The sequence below is a fragment of the Populus trichocarpa genome, chromosome 6 (genome assembly GCF_000002775.5).
Source record: "Populus trichocarpa isolate Nisqually-1 chromosome 6, P.trichocarpa_v4.1, whole genome shotgun sequence".
Classification (NCBI taxonomy): Eukaryota; Viridiplantae; Streptophyta; class Magnoliopsida; order Malpighiales; family Salicaceae; genus Populus; species Populus trichocarpa.
Genome location: NC_037290.2, coordinates 26,385,869 through 26,404,347, shown reverse-complemented (window position 1 = coordinate 26,404,347; position 18,479 = coordinate 26,385,869). Strand labels below are relative to the sequence as shown.

The following is an 18,479-nucleotide window of genomic DNA, read 5'->3' as shown; positions in this document are numbered from 1 at the left end:
TATCTCAATTTAATCGAATCAAGTTGAGTAGAAAGTTTTATCTGCTTTGATGGTATCTAATATAATCCGGGTTTTTTTTATAAAAAAAAATAGTTTTTCAAAAATAAAACTTAATTTTTAAAATAATATAATCTTCATCTTTGAATCATAAATTATAAAATAGAGGGTAAACTTAAAATCCATATATAAAACCATAAGAATTCTATACTAATCATAAGATAAAAAAAAAAAAGGTGATAATGAGTGAATCCTTCGCTCTTTTCCACTCTCGGTTTAATTGGAAAAAATCAAATCCAATATTAAATAGGATGGAATTGCCATTCTTAACTACTAGCTAGTAATCATCATCACTGAATCACAGTTTTGAAACCCATGAATTTCAAGAAGAGAGAGATTCGGAACCCTAGAAGTGATCAGGGGACAAACAACACACAGCAATTGCCCCACAAGGCCAAATTGTTCGTCGGCCAAAATTGACATTTAAATGTGAATCATGAACCAATCTACTTCAGGCCTCTCATTGAATTAATTCATCTCAACTGATTTCCAGTACGTGGGATTGTTGGTAATGAGACATCAGGTCCTCTCTATAATATTATGCATCTCAGCATGCAGGACTAAGACATATTGGTTTCATCCAAGACAAAGGAGCAATACCATGTGCTTATACTTTAGTAGAATCATTATCTAGTAGGGATACGAGGGAGTTGCTCTCATATGAGATGCTTCCTTTTTGTCTCCTAGGTTTAAGTTGTGAAAAGTATAATATTTTTGAATTTCTTTTAGTTTCAATGTGCATAATTTGTCTTGAATTGAACTAGAGGCATGAACTTTGTTTTTTTGCATAAAAAATAAGAGTGTAGATACTAATTAGTTATAAAATGAAAAGAAAAATTTCAAGAAACTACTTGAAATTATTTTTTTAATTAAAAATATAAATTATATTTTGTTACGAGCAAATCTGGTGATAGACAATTGTTTTAACTTGTTAAAGATTGTTGTAGCAACTATAGTATGCTTGTGAACCAATTTACAATGTCTTCGTCGTTGATGCTCGTCTAGCAATACTCTTGCTTACACTAGTTAAGCAGTCCTTTACTTAATTATTTAAATTTTTAAATTGAAATATATTTTTGTTTCTTACATACAAGGAATAATTTTCTAGATTTCAATATTTTTCTCCTCCCACGCCTAAAGAAAATGGAATTCACTTCTTTTCCTTTTTCGATATTTTGGGATGGTGGATTTAAACTAATGAACTCTCATAAAATTAAGATCCTTTCTTCAAGCCATAAGAAGAGAAGGGATTCATGGTCATAAATTACTTGAGATTTTAGGAGCAATGATTTTCTTGATTTCAATATTTAAGCCTGAAAAAGAAAAGGAATTCATTGTCATTATTCAATGTAAATCAACCAAAAAGACAAGAAAAGAAAATGGGCAGTAATAGCAAGACATTTTGAAGCACAAGTTTTAAAATCATGTTTGGTAAGCTATTCAATGTTGAGGAACCTCCAAAAACAGAAGGGCCACTTCTTCTTCTCTAAACCATCCATGAAATATTATGCTATTGGTTATCAGCAAGCTATGGCCAGCTTTCATTGTCAACATAACTACAAGCAAGCATTAGGCAGAAGAGTTAAGACCAAACCATGTTTGTCCTTCGATGGTCTGTGGCCATTGTATGTCCCACCCACATTCCATTGCATATATATCTTGTATTTTTCAGATGATGATGCAATATCAAATTAATAATAATAATAATAATAATAATAATAATAATAATAACTACTTTTTTAACAATTAGGGTTGGTTTGCGTTTGTTTAATGTTTTAGGACAAAAATAATATTTGATTGAAGTGAAACCAAATAGTTTTGAAGTGAAATCATGTCCTTTTAAAATAGAGAGGAAGAGAGGCATTTCCCTTCTATTTCTATTATTTTTGTTTTCTTTTCATCTCGAGACAATAATTAAACAATGATGTTATTTGCAGTTTTTATTTTTAAAAACTTGATTATTTTAAACTTTTATGTTAAAAAAAAAGAAGCAAAATCATCCATGTGTTTGGTTGACCATAAATAGAAATATAAAATAAATATGTTTATAGAATAATTTGAAAGTGAAATTGTCATTTCAAAAAATAAGATACAAAAGTATATGTATTTTCTGTTTTTCATTATCTTTCTCTCTCTTTTATTTAGAGATAATATTATTTGCGATTTTTATTTTTAAAAACTTGATTATTTTGAATTTTCATGTTAAAAAAACAAAAAGCAAAATTATCCATTGTCATAATTTTTAAAACCAATTTGTTTGATTTTGAAATTTTTTGACAACTAGTTATTGGTTTTTTATATTTTTGTAATAAACAACAAAAAAAATAAAGTTTTTTGTTTATATTTTTAAATTTAGTTTTAAAAAATGGAAAACATTAATGATATCAGTCCTTAAATTCTTGTGAATCCTAATTTGAATGATATGCTTTAAGCTAGCTGGGGTATCGCAGTACCCCCCCGTGCTGGAAGAAAATGAAAACAACTTTAGACTTGAAAGATTAATTATCCATGAAAGAGACAATTGAGAGTGGAGACAGCTTATAGTCTTGTACCAACGAGCAATGCATCAACTAGTTAAGAGAAAACTGGTATGAACAATGATTCACACTTGATTTGACTAATGATAGGATGTTTTCTTGAACTTGAGAGGATTCATCTTGCCTATTGCAGCAGTTAAACTCTTACTTTCTGTCATGATCATTCACCTAATTTCCCATTTATTGTGCCTTTCTAAGGGGTGGTGGTAAGAGGGGAGATCATTCTAGTTAAGTGGATAGATCTTTAGCATGGGATGCGTGTTGAGGATTTCAGGAGTCCCAGTTTAACTCTAGGGTTTACATTATCAGAACTAATCTTGTCTCCAAACAAGCACAGAAGTGGATAGATCAATCATTTTCACCGACTCTGACGAGAACCATCACAGCTGAGAATCATATGCATGATGCAATCATAAAGTAGAAAGAAAATGAGCTAAGAGAAGCTTTTGATTTCACAGGATTAAAACGTTTTGAACAACATTCTGTGGCTTAAGCATCAGTTTCAAGCACAAATCCAATCTAAATCAGCGGACAACATTAACCATCTAGACTCGACATCTTCTCCGAACGAAATCAAGAGTGTTCCAAGCAAGGATATGCTATAGAGTTGAATATTCTTTAAGAACAAAAAGTTATCGCTATACTTTATTTGCCACCCCTTTTGGTTGTTACTATGAGATCATTGTGAATTATACAGTGTAGGCAAATTGACAAGAAATCAGATAAGGAACCGGCTGAAGCAGCAACTCATCACCAGTAGTGATCCTCAAAAGCAGACTTATTTGCTACGAGCCTCTACATCTGATATTCTCTTTGGAGGTTTACTCGTCTTTTGCTGGTATTTGGCATATGAGTACCACAAACCACCCGCTGTGTTGATAACCAATCCAGTCACGTTCAAAGCATGCACTTCCACACCACCCAGGAGGACAAAACCAAGGGTCTGAGCAGAAAAGGAAAAGGAAAAGGAAACTTAAACTTCATGCACTTGAACATTTAGCAAAACATGACTAATGGTCTGAAAAAGATGAGGGTAACTGAAAAAACCCACAAACAATTTGGTTTAATTGATAAAACTCCAAGTTCTTTGTTTTCTTCTTATAGATTCTCTATAATAGACTAGAAGGGTTATATGCACATACCGTGGACCCAACACCTTTGAGGACTCCCACAATGGTTGTTGTTAGAGCTGAGTTGACTATGGTACATAAGAACATTGTGAAGTTGAGAACTATGCCCATTATTAATGAAATAACAAGGATCACCAAAAATGATAAGGAATTACTCTGCAATAAAAAACAGATTTCAAGTTAGAAATCACGAAGAGCAAAATGCAGCACTTTGTAGAGGAAAAATGAAGTTTGAATCATCACTGCACTTTATGGAAATCTTTTTGATTGCCACAATTTTTTCAAAACAAATTACATGATCTGGTTAAAAAGATTGACCAAGACCAATACCATATGAAGAGGCAAGACAATAATTCAGACTTAAAACAAGGCACATGCATGTGGAGGCATTGAGTTTTATGGATACACCAGAAAACATCAACTTGAAGCATTGAGAAAAGTCTAATGATAGAATAGTCCAGGATGGACCAGACAGTATCAAAGTTGCAACAACTGTGCAGTTTTCCGAGGCATCTGCTTGCTGGGACTGCATTCGTGATAGAACAGCAATTGATATTCAACATAATAAGGTCAGTAGCCTGATACTGTTCATCATGATAACTTTTGAAGGTCTTAAATTGTGAGGGAATATAAATGATAATATGACAACTAAAACTGTCACTTAAATTTATCACAAGTTGGAGAGGTCAAGGTCTCAAGAGGGTGTCTATAGCATGAATCAAACTTTGCATTCCAATACGCTATCAACACCCTCACCCCACCCCTCTACAGAAATCAGACCTAGTTTCCCTAATACATAATCGATACCCTTGCCCTGCCCTAGAAAAAAACGAGGTTTTAGATGTTCAAGATGTTAAGATCATTCTGAAATGGCCAAGTAGTGCACTTTCTTGGTTTCAGGAACCAGACTATTCCAAAAGGCATCAATCAACAATCCCAAAAGGAAAAACATGAAATGCAGGATACCAATATAACATGACCTCAACCTATTTAATACTTTTCAGTTGGGATACCAATTAAAAGGAAAATAATAAAAACTCAAATAACTGACTGCACACTGAAACATATTTGACCAATGGTGTTCTACCATTGACATGAAAATCTGATAGATGTTGAAGTGGAATACAAGATTCTCCTGGTAAGGTATAAGCTCCTACAGCAACATAAATTAGACTGAACTTCAATGATGTTAACTGCCTAACTGTAAAATCCAGACTCTGATAGAAAACTTTGAAGTCATAGAAAAGGTTTTTGGTGCTACATAAAAAGGTTTTGACCATCAATTATTAATTCAAAGTTCCATTTGTAAACAATAATGACAAGAGCCTACATAAGTAAACAAGAATAGCATTCTAGCTTGCTCTGAACAGGCTTCAGAACTTCAGCATGCCATTTGTTTCTAGCACAATCAATAATTTGAGTCTAAATATGAGGGGTTAAGATTCTGACCTTTGCAAACAATAATGCTAAAGAGTTTGGAAATTCCCCTGTAATTATGATGAGAAATATCAAGAATGGAAGAGACAAAAAGCTGTTGTAGAACATTATCTCAACTGAAGAGAGGCCATCCTCAGCACCAGATCTTTCAACTAAAACAAGGTACATCGTCTGCACTTTCAAAGCACAACTACTGTTAGTAAATAAGCAAGCATCATCACGCTGTATTATTCACATCCATTGGAAATTATGGAATTAATAGCCAACCTGAAAGAAAACAGAAGTAAGGGCCATGCCGTATCCCCAAAGGTCAAAAGAAAAATCTCCAAGTGCTGCTATAATAACTCCAGCAGCAATCAATAGCACGGAAAGAGTAACCTGAAATACGATGCTAAAGTGTCATAGTTTGAAGGAGCATCCTATACTCAAGATACTAGTCAAGGAGATGCCTTCTCAAGGATTCAAAGGGTTGATAACTAGATTATGGGCATATAAATAAAAATTGGTCTTTTAGTAACATATATCTGTTAATTGAACAGCAAGCTTCTCCTTCATTTATGAAATCTCAAAATTCAAGAATCGGGAATGTGAATTATTGATCATTCTGTCAATAATATTAATTTTACCAGTTCAAGTACACACACACTAAATGTAAAATAAAACACTAGCAAAGCAGAGTCCAATGTATATCTTATATATGTTACAAACAAAAAGGGTAAGCATTCAGTGAAAACTAGCTCAATAAGTGGCAGCACAGACCTGTGTTGTAGGCTTTCCCTTTCCTGAGAAAATTCCAGCTATAAGTACTGCAAGCGGTGTGAGTCTCTTTATTGCAATATACATAGGAATATTAACTCCTCTCAAGCTAGCCAAAGCAAAAGCTACATTAGCATTGTAGAACAACGAAACTGGGAGAAGTCTTTTAGCTGTTTGCATATCGACTCCCCTCGCTCTCGTATACCCTGTTCGTCTACCAAAATGTATAAGCAATGCCGTCGCCAATTGCTAATCCAACCAACCAACCAACAAGAATCAAACAATAACAACGTCCTTTATCAGTAATCATAATCACCGAAAACACACATATTAGAGCAACAAGTCTAAAAATCTTCAAAACTCATCATCAAGTGGGATTGACAACACAGCATGAATATTTTTCCAAATAACAATACAATTAAACAAGAAAAGGGTTTAATTTGTTTTCAAATTCAAAAAATTCAATACCTGCAAAGTGAGAAGGGTCATTGAGTGACCATATTGCATCAAAATGGCCTTATTGATAAAAACCATAGCCATTGAAGCAATTCCATATGACACGGCCGCAACCAAACTACATTCATTCATTCACATACAATCATCAAATTCATTAAAATGCCTTCAAACAAATCAATCAGATAATGAAATGTGAATAAGTATTACATGCATGCATTAATAGGTTTTGGATTAAGAACTCAATAATATAACACAAGTACCTCTTATAAGGACTTGCTTCTGCTTCACTGCGATTTTCCATTGCTGTCAATTGAGTCAAACAAATCCCCACAATTTCCCAAAATCAGAAACAAAACAAAGCCCTGCAAACTAATCAGATAAAAAACATCGAACTTTAGAAGCAAAAATAAATAGAAAACATAACTGGAATCTGGGACATCATTAAAAATCAATAACCTTGCTAAAAACAAACTCCCTTTACATTATAGTAACAAAAAAGAATCCTTTTTTTATGGGTTCTTGGATCAAGTGAAAGAGGTTTTTGTGAGTGGTTTTGCTGTAGTAAAAAATATAGAAGCGAAAAAAAAGGAGGAAGATAGAGCGAGAAATAATAATAATAATACAGCAAGGGTAAAGACAAACAGCTGGCAACACCACGAGAGAAATCGCCATCAGATGAAAAATGGCTTCGCTTGCTTGCTGGTTCCTGTGTCTCCACTTTTGGCTCTACTATTTTCAAGATTAACGGTCTAAGATGTTAACCACTTCACATGATTATTGGTTCTACTCTAAATAATCCCTTTACCGTTATCACGATTACTATTTAGTAATTTTGGACCAACTTTCTTGGATTGGGAGTAAAATGTCTTTTTTTAATCCAGTGAAAAAAAGGTTCATACTTGTATTGTAAGACTTCGAAATTTTAGGATTATGGCGTTAATGAAGAAAATAAAAAAATATTTTTTATATTTTATATATATATATTAGAAATTTTTAACCAAGCTATCCTATTAATTATTAAACTTAGTACATCCTTATGAATATAAAATATAGTTATTAAACTTGATTTTATCGAGTTAAATTCTAGAATTTTTATTTTTATTTTTATTTAAATTACATTGTTTTTTAAAAAAAATATTTAAAACAACATCATTTTATTTAAAAATAAATAAAACAATATTATTTTAAATTTAATTTAAGTTTACCAAACAAATTAACAACACAGACCTTTAAATTTGATTTAGGCTAACCCAATAAACTCAAGAACTGACTTTTGAGTCGGGTCATATCTCAGATAAATTCTAATAACTATGATATAAATCACTTACTTAGGATTGATCAGATGCAATTAGAAATTAAAAAAAAAAACTATTTCTCACACTTTTTAACCCCCCTAGACGCGAGGAGATTGGAACACTACTGGTCTATGGGATAACCTTAATAGATGTAAGAATCTCGCAATAACAAGTAGCAAAGCCCCATCAATTTTGGCGGTAAAAAGCCCCATCAATCAATCAATCAATGTAAGAATCTCCACTGTTCACATTCCAGCATTCTCTGCAGCTCCAGACCAGTTCAAGTTCTATACATGCACAAGTTATCAATCAATCACAGTGACCCTTTTGGCTTGTTCTTGACACAGCCAGAAAATTTATATTCCTAGAGTAGGATGTTATGCTGTAGTGGTACACTAACAAATTAATCAACCTATCACTTGCTTTCCTTGGACTAGAATTTCTTGGCAGCTTACATTATGGAGTAGACTATAAACGAAACATTCCTGCTCATGAAGCAATGACATCCTCGTACTGTGTCATTTGAAGGAAGGTGAGGCTTCTTCTCATCTAGAACCGTTACAAATAGAATCTGAGATTTCTGCAAATAATGAAACCCAGGATAAAAATGCCCAACTCAAATTTTCCTTTGATGATTGGGGATTGTTTAAAAAATATGAACGATTAATTAGAGATTGATAAAGCATCATTATCATCAATAACTATCTACTATTGCTCTTTAGCTTCAGTTGCGCCGTGTCCTGCTGTCCAAATCGTGGAATGGTGGTTGACGTTTCAAATTTTTAGGTTATGTTGAAATCTCTTCACTCGAGAATGAATAAATACTGCCATTTACTTGGATATCCTTCGCAACGGCAGAATCTGATTCAGACATGACTGTATCTGTATAGTCCAAGGAGTGCTCTATCACAACAGCTTCTGAATCAAGTGCAGCAGCGGAATCCTTCTTGAGGCCAGAAACCTCCACTGGAATGGATAAACTTGAGCAGTAATCAACTCCAATCATATCGTCATGATCTTCATTACCAGTCCCTGACTCGGGATGTTCACTTCCAACTTCAGAATTTACATTTTCAGGTGCTGGGAACCCAGAATTTGTGGCATCCATCGACTCTATTGGTGAAAGGTGTTCAACTGGGTTCTCTGTGCAAGAATCTAGTTCTACTTTCACGATTGATTGCTGCTCCTTTGAAGGCTCAATGGTTCTGAGACATGATGGTCGAACAGAAACCCTGCCCAACATCAGGCAAATATAATCTTCAGAGCAGAGCCAGAAAGAACTTAATATATATATACACACACACTGCAGTTGAACAGACGATGCTTGTATGCCCCAATTCAGATAAACAAATTCAAAGTCTCATTCTGCTGTACAAGTGTTCTGACACGTGCATCCTGCTTATATAAATGTTTCTAAGGAAACCAGAAATTTCAACATTGCTTAAACATAAAATAAGAAAATAAAATCCACCATTTTATGCTTATATTTTCCTCAAGTTCTCATACCATCAAGTTTTTATGCCATCCTATCGAAATGTATGCAATGAATGTTCCAAGTATCTAATTTGCCTGCAACTTGGTTATAGCATGCTAAATACTGTAACTGTATATAAGCAAAGCAAATGTTGTGAAGGTCATAGATAAAATTGAGATTGGATGGTAGTCAATATCCACCATCAGGCATTAGTCTGTATACCTGCTGTACACAAGCATATATGCGCCCTGAGAAAGTACCTCGTCTAATTCAACACTAGAAACCTGGGAGAAGGCAGAACTGCAGTTAGAGAAAAATGAGTCCATGTAGATTGAGCGTGACAATTGAGCTGTTTTCATTTGATGTAATAATGATGGGACATAGGATTCTGGCATAGCAATTTTCCAAAGCAGAAAATCATTTCTTACACTAGATTTAAATTAAAAAAACCAAGTTTCACATTATGAGTTTAAAAAAGATAAGGCCACCAATCCTCACAAGCTGTAGATGGTAGATCTGTTTAGAAGTGCACACGGATTTTTTTTTTTTTTTTTTTTGGGGGGGGGGGGGGGGGGGTTCCTACCTTGCAGTCATCAATTCTGTGCCAGTTTCCATGGAAATCCTTGGTGTAGCAGATGTAATGACCAAAAAATGATGCATTTAGCATATCCACATGGACAACAACTGCATAAAGCTTGTACACATCAGTGCCATCTCCTCCTTCACTCATGTAGGGGCTCAGATCTAACATCTCAGGAAAAGTTACCCTTTTGTTAAGTTTACCAAACCTCCCACTCTGAAAAGTTATGTCCACATGATTTCATAAGTTATAAAAACCTCTAGAACTAGAATATAGCAAGATAATTGATTTTCACAGAAAAGGTCGTTTAGATTCAGAAAGGTAATACAGCAGCAGAGATATCCATAGCATGTAAACAAATCGGACCTGGAATCTCTTTAAAGCGATTGTAAGAACATTTGGAGCTCGTTGAATGGTAAGACGCTTCCATGCCTTGACATAGTCATTGCACCTATACAAAGTTTAAAATTGTACCTTAAATCAGAACAGATGCAGACATCAAAAGATATTAAATGCAGACTTGTGATCCATTTTATTGGTAGCCTTGTTCTATTAGAACCTGCTGGGCACCAATTATATTGACAAACTAGTATGAAAAAAAGATAAATTTCATGGCAAGGCATATTTCACTTTCAAGTATTAAACCATCAAGGCATCATGCCAAACTAGTTGGAGTTGGCAGGACAAATCATCATTTTATTTTGTCTGATCTGGGGCCATATTTTAAGGAGATATTTAGAGACCACATACTTAGAACTAGAAGTAATTTTCAGTCCACAAGTTCATGGAAGCCATATTTGGCCACAGCGAATAGAATATGTTGTCTATTCAGTGAGGCAATTATAATGTTCATGTTAAATATGCTAGAGTAAAAATGAAAATTAAATAACCAATAAGCACACATTTTTTCCTCTTTAAGAGAATATTCCAAGTCCCGGACCAAGGAATGACTAGAGAAGGAAGAATTGGACACTAAATAATGCACCACTAGTCCGTATTCAACATCTACCATCCATCTGCCTATCTTAGCTCAAAATGCAAGAGGAGAAAGATTTGCTGAAACCAACAAACCCCAGTCACCATCCAGGGAAAAAAATAAAACCAACTCAAGATTCATATCCCAAACTAGCTGGAGCAAGATACATGTATCTGCTTCCTTCATTCAGTTCTAAAGCATATCAATATTTCAATTTAAAATGCAACTACCTCCATCATAATTTAAAATTGCTCATACAGTCATAGCAAGGGTGGAAGAATCGAGAGGATTGAATTTCTAGTAGTTACTTAAAATAAAAGGTTGAAGATTAAAAAATAAATATTAAAATTAAAGATTGTGTGCATAATGAAACAAAAGAGATGAAGAAATGGAATCAATAAAGTAAATGATTTAAGCTTTTGGGATTCAGAAATCACAGGATTAAGCAGCCATACCTGTCACATTTGTACATATTTTCTCCATGAAGCCACTCTTTGTCTGTGAATTGATCGAGGCATTCCTCCAAGGATGCAGCATCACCATGAATCTCAACAGTTAAATCCATCATGTTCTCAAACTGATTTGAAATCTTATTGCATTTTGTGCATATCACCTAACGAAGATAAAGCATGTCAGGACAGCATCCCAAACTAGAGATAGGACTCCTCTAATCAATTGAGAGATTATTTGGGGTTTGGGAACAGGTTTGATAAGGCTTTGGTGCATCATCCAGGGATTTTTTACGTTTCCAATAAGATTGGTAACATGGCATCCAGCACCAGATATCAGACTTCTCAGAAACAGCTCAGTCCAAGAGTCCATCAAATTCTATTTTTTCCCTATTTGTAATGACTAATAACAGAGAAAAGGATGAGAAGCTCTGGATAATGGCATAAAAGTGGAATTCAATACAGTTAATGCATGCTGAGAAAAGAAGCTTTCACAAACAAGAACAAAATCAAACAGCTTCAGTATAACAGGATGCATGACCTGAGATTGGAGGCGACCCCCAAATATGTGTTGAATTATTGTAGTCTCTTGAGAGGCAGGTTCAACAGCCTTTTCTCCACCAAATTCATCAAGGCATACTGATTGCATAGTATCAATAGCAAGCCTACAGAAAAGACACGAAAGGTTTATGGTATTGAACTGGGCATAGCATAAGACAACCAAAATTTCTTCTCTAGTCAATCACTTTCTTCAACTGATTCTTCTATTTTATTATATTTGGTGTGTGTCGTGTCTTTTCTTCTGATGGGGGATGTTTATCTCAGAATATGCAAACCAGATAAGGCCACTAATAAGAACCTCATGAACTCATGAGCATCCTCCTGTCTTCCATAGCCAAGATTACCACCAATATTAGGTAACCGAGAAATAATATTTATTGGTGAAAAGGGAAGCGTGCTTTGGCTTGCTCTTTCAACATGGGATTGGAATTCACAAAGAAAACACCAATCATTATGTCTACCTGAAACAATTATGAAAAGTTGTGAGGGAAGAATTGTCCAAACTACCCCAAAAAAGCAGAACAAAAAGGCTACATAAAATTCCAATTTCCGAACTTACATTCTGTTTGATGACCTTTCTTCAACAAATATGCAACAAGTGGCCTTGTGTATGTGAGGCATTGTAAAACCACGTTGGCAAAGCAACTGTGAAGGAAAAAAAAAGAGAGGGTATAATTGAATAAAAAATGGCACATGCTCAAATGAAAAACATAACACAACTAGCAAATGTTTGTGTCTGCCCATCATAGTTTATGCTCAAATGAACAAATAAAGGTGTACGGGGGTTGCAAACATTTACCTGTTTCCACAATTTAAGAGCCCACAGGGAGAGAATTCGGGCTTGTCTGAGTTGTAAAGTTTAATGAACTCATCATACGGGAAAAGAACCTGAGATTTAAGTGTGTTGAAGTTTTCACTATGCAGAACAAGAATTCACTAAATAATCTAAATGAACAACAAAATGAGAAAAGGCTAAAACATATACCTTTCCTGGCTTCTTTATAGGCTTGGAGTTAGAAACCCCATTGGCAGGAACAAGTGCAGCGTTAGAAAAGCTTCTACTCCCACCACCTGAAGGTTTAAAACCAAAGTTTGATCTTACTGTTTGTGAAGAATTTAATTTGAAATCCTTGCATTTTAACTTATGGCCAGCCTTCCAGTCTGCTTCTTGGCATCTCTGTGAGCTGGGGAAAAGAAAACAAGAACAACCATATGATTTATGCTAAAAAAAGAAACTTAAGAAATCTGCACCTAAAACCCACATATTAAACTCAATTAAAAGGATAGGTAAAGCCAAAAAAAAACTTCCAAATTAGACTAAAAAACCCCTCATCTGAAAAATAAAAACATGAAACAGATAATAAACCTTCATCATAAAATCAATAAAAACTAATAGCACATTATATCATAGTCTATTCTTATAGCATTGCAATGCTATCTCTACCCTACAATCGCTACTTAAGCTTGAACAACCAATTAAACCACGCATAACTAAGCCAACCAATGAGGATGAGCCCAGTGATTTATAAGATTAAGAAACCACCTTAAATACAAAAGAGCACATTTTTAACCAAACCCACCCCACCCATCCACCCACAAATATATATGTGTGTGTTTGTGAACCGCCAATAGCACTCTTAACACAATCAGTTACCTGCAAAATCAATTAAGCTATTTAACCAAAAAAACCATAAAAAATAAGCTCACAAAACCAAAAGAGCATAAACCCAGAATTCCCAAGTTTAACAAGCCACCTTCAACACAAAAAGACTGCACTTTTATCAACAAACCATCTGTCACTAGTTAGTTCATTACCCCATTAACCACTAATTAAGCTAAATCATGCATAATTATGCCAAACCATATATCACTAGGGAGTTCATTACCCTACGAATCACTAATATAAACAAAAACTCAATTCATTCTAATACAATTAACTACCCTTAAAATTACTAATTTAGCTAAAAGGAACCGTAACTACAATTAAGCTACGCAAAAACATAAAAGAAATTACCCCACAAATCACTAACTTAGCTACAAAACCAAGAAAACACAAAACCTCAAAAACCACCAAAAGGAGCCGTAACTACAATTAAGCTACACAAAAACACATTGAAATTACCTTCCAAATCACTAATTTAGCTGCAAAACCAAAAAAATAACAAAAACCCATTGATTCCCAACATCAAAAGAACCCAAAAAAGATTGCATTTTGACCAGAACCCAATAATCAACAACCCAAAGAAATCACCAAAAACTTACCAATATCTCACGGATTTGCAACGAGAACACTTTTTAGTCCCGAAACCGCCACAATTTCCACAGATACTAGAGTCCTCTTCAGCTTCCACGGCTTGATTAATAATATTTGGATCAATAGCAGTGTGGCTACTCTCAGCTGCTTCGAAATTAGCGCCGACTTCGAAATACTTGGACGCCGTATTCTTAACGAGGTGTAACAACCCCAAACCAATTACAAAAACAGTGAATATAAATTGTAGTAACCAATTCAGATCCACTGTTATTCCACCGACATGCATCTACACTTGTTGTTGTTTGCATGCATTAATCAAAGGATTTTTTGCGTGTTTTTCTCCTTTCTTTTTACATGTAAATTAGGGATTTTGAGAGGAGAGTTTGTGAATAGTGTTTTGTTAGGGTTTTTATTTTTTTTTGGTGTGTGGGAATTGGGATTGTGATTTGGGGAAAGATTTATTTATTTTATTTATTTATTGTATGGAAATAGGGTGGGGTTGATTAGTAGGGTAATTAAGATTAGTGGTTAATTGTTATTATTATTAATATGATTACCAACCATAATAATTTAATGATGAGAAAGTGTTTATGTACTTACTTTTTTTTTTTCTCTTGTTCCTTTTTAGATATATTAAAATGGTTATTGATATTGAAATGGATTCTATAGATAATTTTTATTTATTTAATTGAAAAGTCGAATTTGTTCTTGATGTGTAAAAAACGACTTAAAAAATCCCTAATCATAAAATAAAAAAGAATAATATCATTGTAAAATATAAGAATTAATAAATGTATAGTAAGAATATCACAAAGTTAAATAAATCCTGCAATATAATTATCATTATTTATAAAATAATTTTAGATAAATATTATCTCTCTTATATCTTCGTCTGTAGCTAGAAGTTTCTTAGCTGGAAATAAGAAAATTAGTATTGATTTTTTTGCTCTTTTTTTTTTTCCCTTCTTCTACTTCCATCCATGTTTTCAATTGCTTTGTTCTACCTGGGACCGTGACTGGTCACGTGCTGCCTCTTGAGAGGAGGAGGAGGTGCTGGGAAAGCATCCTTGCCTGGCAAGTATGAGGAATTATTCCATTATCCTTTTCGGAGTCGTGCTTCTTCGTTTCACTTCCATATTTGTTTGGAATTGCTAATTACGTGTGATAGAGAGGTTGATTAGCTGGTTTTTTTATGTTATAGTTTAATCATTAATAGAAAACTATCGTTCGTAGTTGAGTTTGTGCTTCCTATAGCAATTTAATGTGTTTTTTAACTTGTGATGGGTTATAATTTCTCAAATCAAACTTATTTAAAAGATAAAATGTGAAAGTTATGATCCGAGATAAAATTATGTCTTTTACGGTGTCCAACTCAAAGTTATGGGGAGGGGGACTGACTGTGCCTAGCTCCATGTTGGACTCGGACGCAACCGCGTCCAACTCAACGTTAGACCCGGACGCATCCACGCCTAACCACGTGTTGGACCTGGACGTATCCGCGCCTCCTGGGCTTCGGGCGTGAATTGAGTCCAACTCTTAGGTTGAATGTATGGCTGAAAGGTAATTCCACACCGAACCTCTCATACTCTAAGTCTGAGTTAATAATTATGATACTCATCACATCTTGTTAAATATGAGCAAGCAATTCATGCTTATATTAATTAGATGTGATGGTACAAGTAATAAAATATTATTATTTTATTATTGTGAGATTACATCTCTACCCCTCCTATGTTGTATGAAGCAAGTCAAGCCAGATAATATAAAAGAGAAGTAGAATATATAGAAAAGGGGTTCGAAACCTTATACTCAGAGACAAAAAAACACATTCTCTGCTTCTTCTTTCTAAATTCTACATCTTCTTCCCCTTCATTTTCTCTATCTTCATAAAAGCTTGTTAATATTTTCATTAATGTCTTTTGTTACATAAAAAAGCCTGGTACTGACTTGACCTCCGAAGGGTCCCCCACCAACACTCCTAGGGGACTTTGTGCATGTATTTATTTAGAAAGAGATCAATTAAAGAAGAATTCAGTATAGTCTTGAAGTGAAGGTCATAGAACACATTGTGAATGATGTGTAAGGATCTCTGGGAATAATTCATCCTAGAATATTCCCAGTAATTTTTGTAACCTCATCAACTTGAAAAACCCCATCTCAATGCTTTTTAATCTTGAAAACACCTTACAAAATTTCATAGTTATTAAATTGTGTTGGTTTGGCACGTTGATCTATTGATCTCACATCCTAAGCATTATTCAAGTCAAATATTTTTGAAAAAAATTAAAATAGATAATGAATTGATTAAACTTGGATAACTCAATGAGTTAATATGTCATCTAATTGATCATATCAAATCTAGATTTGATTTGATTTTATTAACTTTAAATATATTTTTATCTGAAATGATATCATTTAATTATTTTTTAAAAAATAATAATTTTTTTTTTATAAATCTAAATTGACTTAGGATTAACCCAACAAAACCACAATTCTTGTTTCAAAGCAAATTTCTATAAAAACTTTCAATTTGTAGTTTAGCTATATACTAAGATAACAATCAATTAAAATTGAATGAGATAAGATTTGCTGATCAATTTTGCTAAGTGTGCCAAGATTAGTTGTTAAGATTATTCAATTAAAGCAAATGAATAATAAAAATTGAAAAACCCGATTTTCTCTTAAGAAAAAAATATATTAAAAAACAAACCTTTTAAATTAAATATTTATATAAATTGAAATATCAACATAAATTTCAAGCAATTGACTTTTCATAAAATACATTGTTCGTGCAATATAACTTCTCTAAGAGACGACGCTTCAATTTTTTCCAAAGTAAAAGTGGGAAAACCACATCTTGAATTTATTTTTAAGGGATTTCATGCATGTAATGTGAACATAAACAAGATGATTTCGTGCATTAAAGAACAGGCATGCATGTGGTTGACTTATTAGGTTGTCTGAATAATCATGTTTGGTTGATATTAATGTAATGAAAAGATAGATTGTGATATATTTCTTCCACTTTGCAAATTTATGAGCTACTGGTTCCAGCTGAGACGGGGCAACAAAATTGATTGATTGATTGATTGATCTGTTGGTTTGGATATATTTTCTGTGCAAATTACATAAATATTTTCTTAAAAATTCAAAAAAAATCAAGATAATTTCATTTTCTTGTATGTATTAAATATTAATACATATTCTTTCATATATATATATATATATAGTCGTCAATAAAGAATATATATTATTGTCTTGTGATAAGATAAATAAAGATAGTTGGAATAAAAAAAAAGACATGTTTTCTTGTGTTTTTATGTTTTAAAAATATAAAAAATTACTTTAAATTTATTTTAAAGGGAAGAAGAAAGGGTAGAAAATAAAGAGTTTTGGGGATAGAAACTGTGAAAAGACGAATTATAAAAAAAATAAAACCGAAGAAATATGTTATTGTTTAAAATGAACAGTAACCCTTCCATAAAAACATGTCGTTTTCACAAGAGTATAGCAAAATACTCTCATAAAATTGGGAAAACTAAAATCTGGTTGATGGGTTTTTGTTTTTTTTTATATATATATTTTTGATGCATTAGTCGATGGACTCAAGAGGGTGAGAGGTCAATGTATTGATGGATTAGGTGAAGAAATTTGGAGAAGAAAAATGTAGCCAGTCAAGGCAGAATAGACATGGCTCGGGCTTCAGCCATGTGATAAATTGCTAGGCTAGAATTGAGAAAGAAATTCTGGGCCATCCATAGTTGCATCTCCACTCAAAATATGCAAGTAGACAATGCAAGGTCTATTCGAATACTTTATGCACATCACAAGATCAATCAAATCAATAGCCTTCAGCGAGTCAAAGCTTTTATAAAACCTGGTCTAAAAATACGGATTGACTCAAGTTAATACAATATTGTTATTTCTAGATTTTTTTAAGTTAAAATAATGTTATTTTTTAAAAAAAATTAAGAAGTCAAATAAAAAATCAATTTGATTTTGACTAGATTAAAAGGATTGTGTTTGAACCATGTCAACTTTGACCCAAATAACCTAGTTTGAGTTAAGTTACAAGTGGACATTATTACTAAGTCGCATGTCAAACAAATTATTCTTAAGAAAATAATTTTGAAATTGAAAAACTATTTTACTAAATCTCAGATTAAATGCCCTACATTTTTGGTTTAAAGTTGTCTAAGATTTCCCATACAAAACACCTTTTGATTTGAAATTTTATAAATTTCTCCAACTTACAATATATAATAATTTTGGTAAAACAGGCTAAAACATAAAATGAAATATTAGTACATGCATTTATATATCAGGGACAATGACAAGCAGAAAAGGGATAACAAGGAAAAGACTTAATCTGCTGGGCTTCCAAACATGAATTAGAGGCTTTGAGGCCCGATAGGCCCCCAACCAATGAAGTCACTCTCAAGGCCCATATCGAATCTGCACGCACTTGGCACCATTGCCATCTAGAAATATATAGAAGATATCATGATCACAATTCA

The 18,479-nt window shown here is 33.4% G+C and overlaps 2 protein-coding genes across 7 annotated transcripts; both read right to left on the bottom strand.

Annotated features, from left to right (window-relative positions):
* Nucleotides 1-3,023: 3,023 nt before the first annotated feature.
* Nucleotides 3,024-7,158, bottom strand: LOC7489176 (UDP-galactose/UDP-glucose transporter 7). 6 transcript variants are annotated; one of them, XM_024602651.2, is made up of 8 exons: nucleotides 7,016-7,158; nucleotides 6,634-6,742; nucleotides 6,386-6,491; nucleotides 5,921-6,166; nucleotides 5,429-5,539; nucleotides 5,174-5,332; nucleotides 3,737-3,880; nucleotides 3,024-3,537 (listed from the first exon to the last, which is right to left on the bottom strand). In XM_024602651.2, exons 2-8 carry the CDS (start codon nucleotides 6,672-6,674, stop codon nucleotides 3,373-3,375), a joined length of 972 nt encoding a protein of 323 aa, XP_024458419.1. In that variant the 5' UTR covers nucleotides 6,675-6,742; nucleotides 7,016-7,158; the 3' UTR covers nucleotides 3,024-3,372. The 6 variants fall into 6 exon arrangements, with proteins under 6 accessions (XP_024458419.1, XP_024458417.1, XP_024458421.1 ...); XM_024602649.2 differs by having other exon boundaries at nucleotides 6,634-6,676; nucleotides 6,997-7,099; XM_024602653.2 differs by lacking the exon at nucleotides 7,016-7,158 and adding an exon at nucleotides 6,798-7,005 and having other exon boundaries at nucleotides 6,634-6,676.
* Nucleotides 7,159-8,071: 913 nt separating this feature from the next.
* On the bottom strand, nucleotides 8,072-14,417 carry LOC7459906 (ubiquitin carboxyl-terminal hydrolase 18). Its single transcript, XM_024604440.2, has 11 exons — nucleotides 13,971-14,417; nucleotides 12,694-12,892; nucleotides 12,508-12,596; nucleotides 12,268-12,353; nucleotides 12,007-12,169; nucleotides 11,689-11,812; nucleotides 11,154-11,311; nucleotides 10,089-10,173; nucleotides 9,726-9,938; nucleotides 9,365-9,426; nucleotides 8,072-8,900 (listed from the first exon to the last, which is right to left on the bottom strand). The coding sequence occupies exons 1-11, from the start codon at nucleotides 14,246-14,248 to the stop codon at nucleotides 8,456-8,458; spliced, it is 1,902 nt and encodes a 633-aa protein (XP_024460208.1). The 5' UTR covers nucleotides 14,249-14,417; the 3' UTR covers nucleotides 8,072-8,455.
* Nucleotides 14,418-18,479: the final 4,062 nt, after the last annotated feature.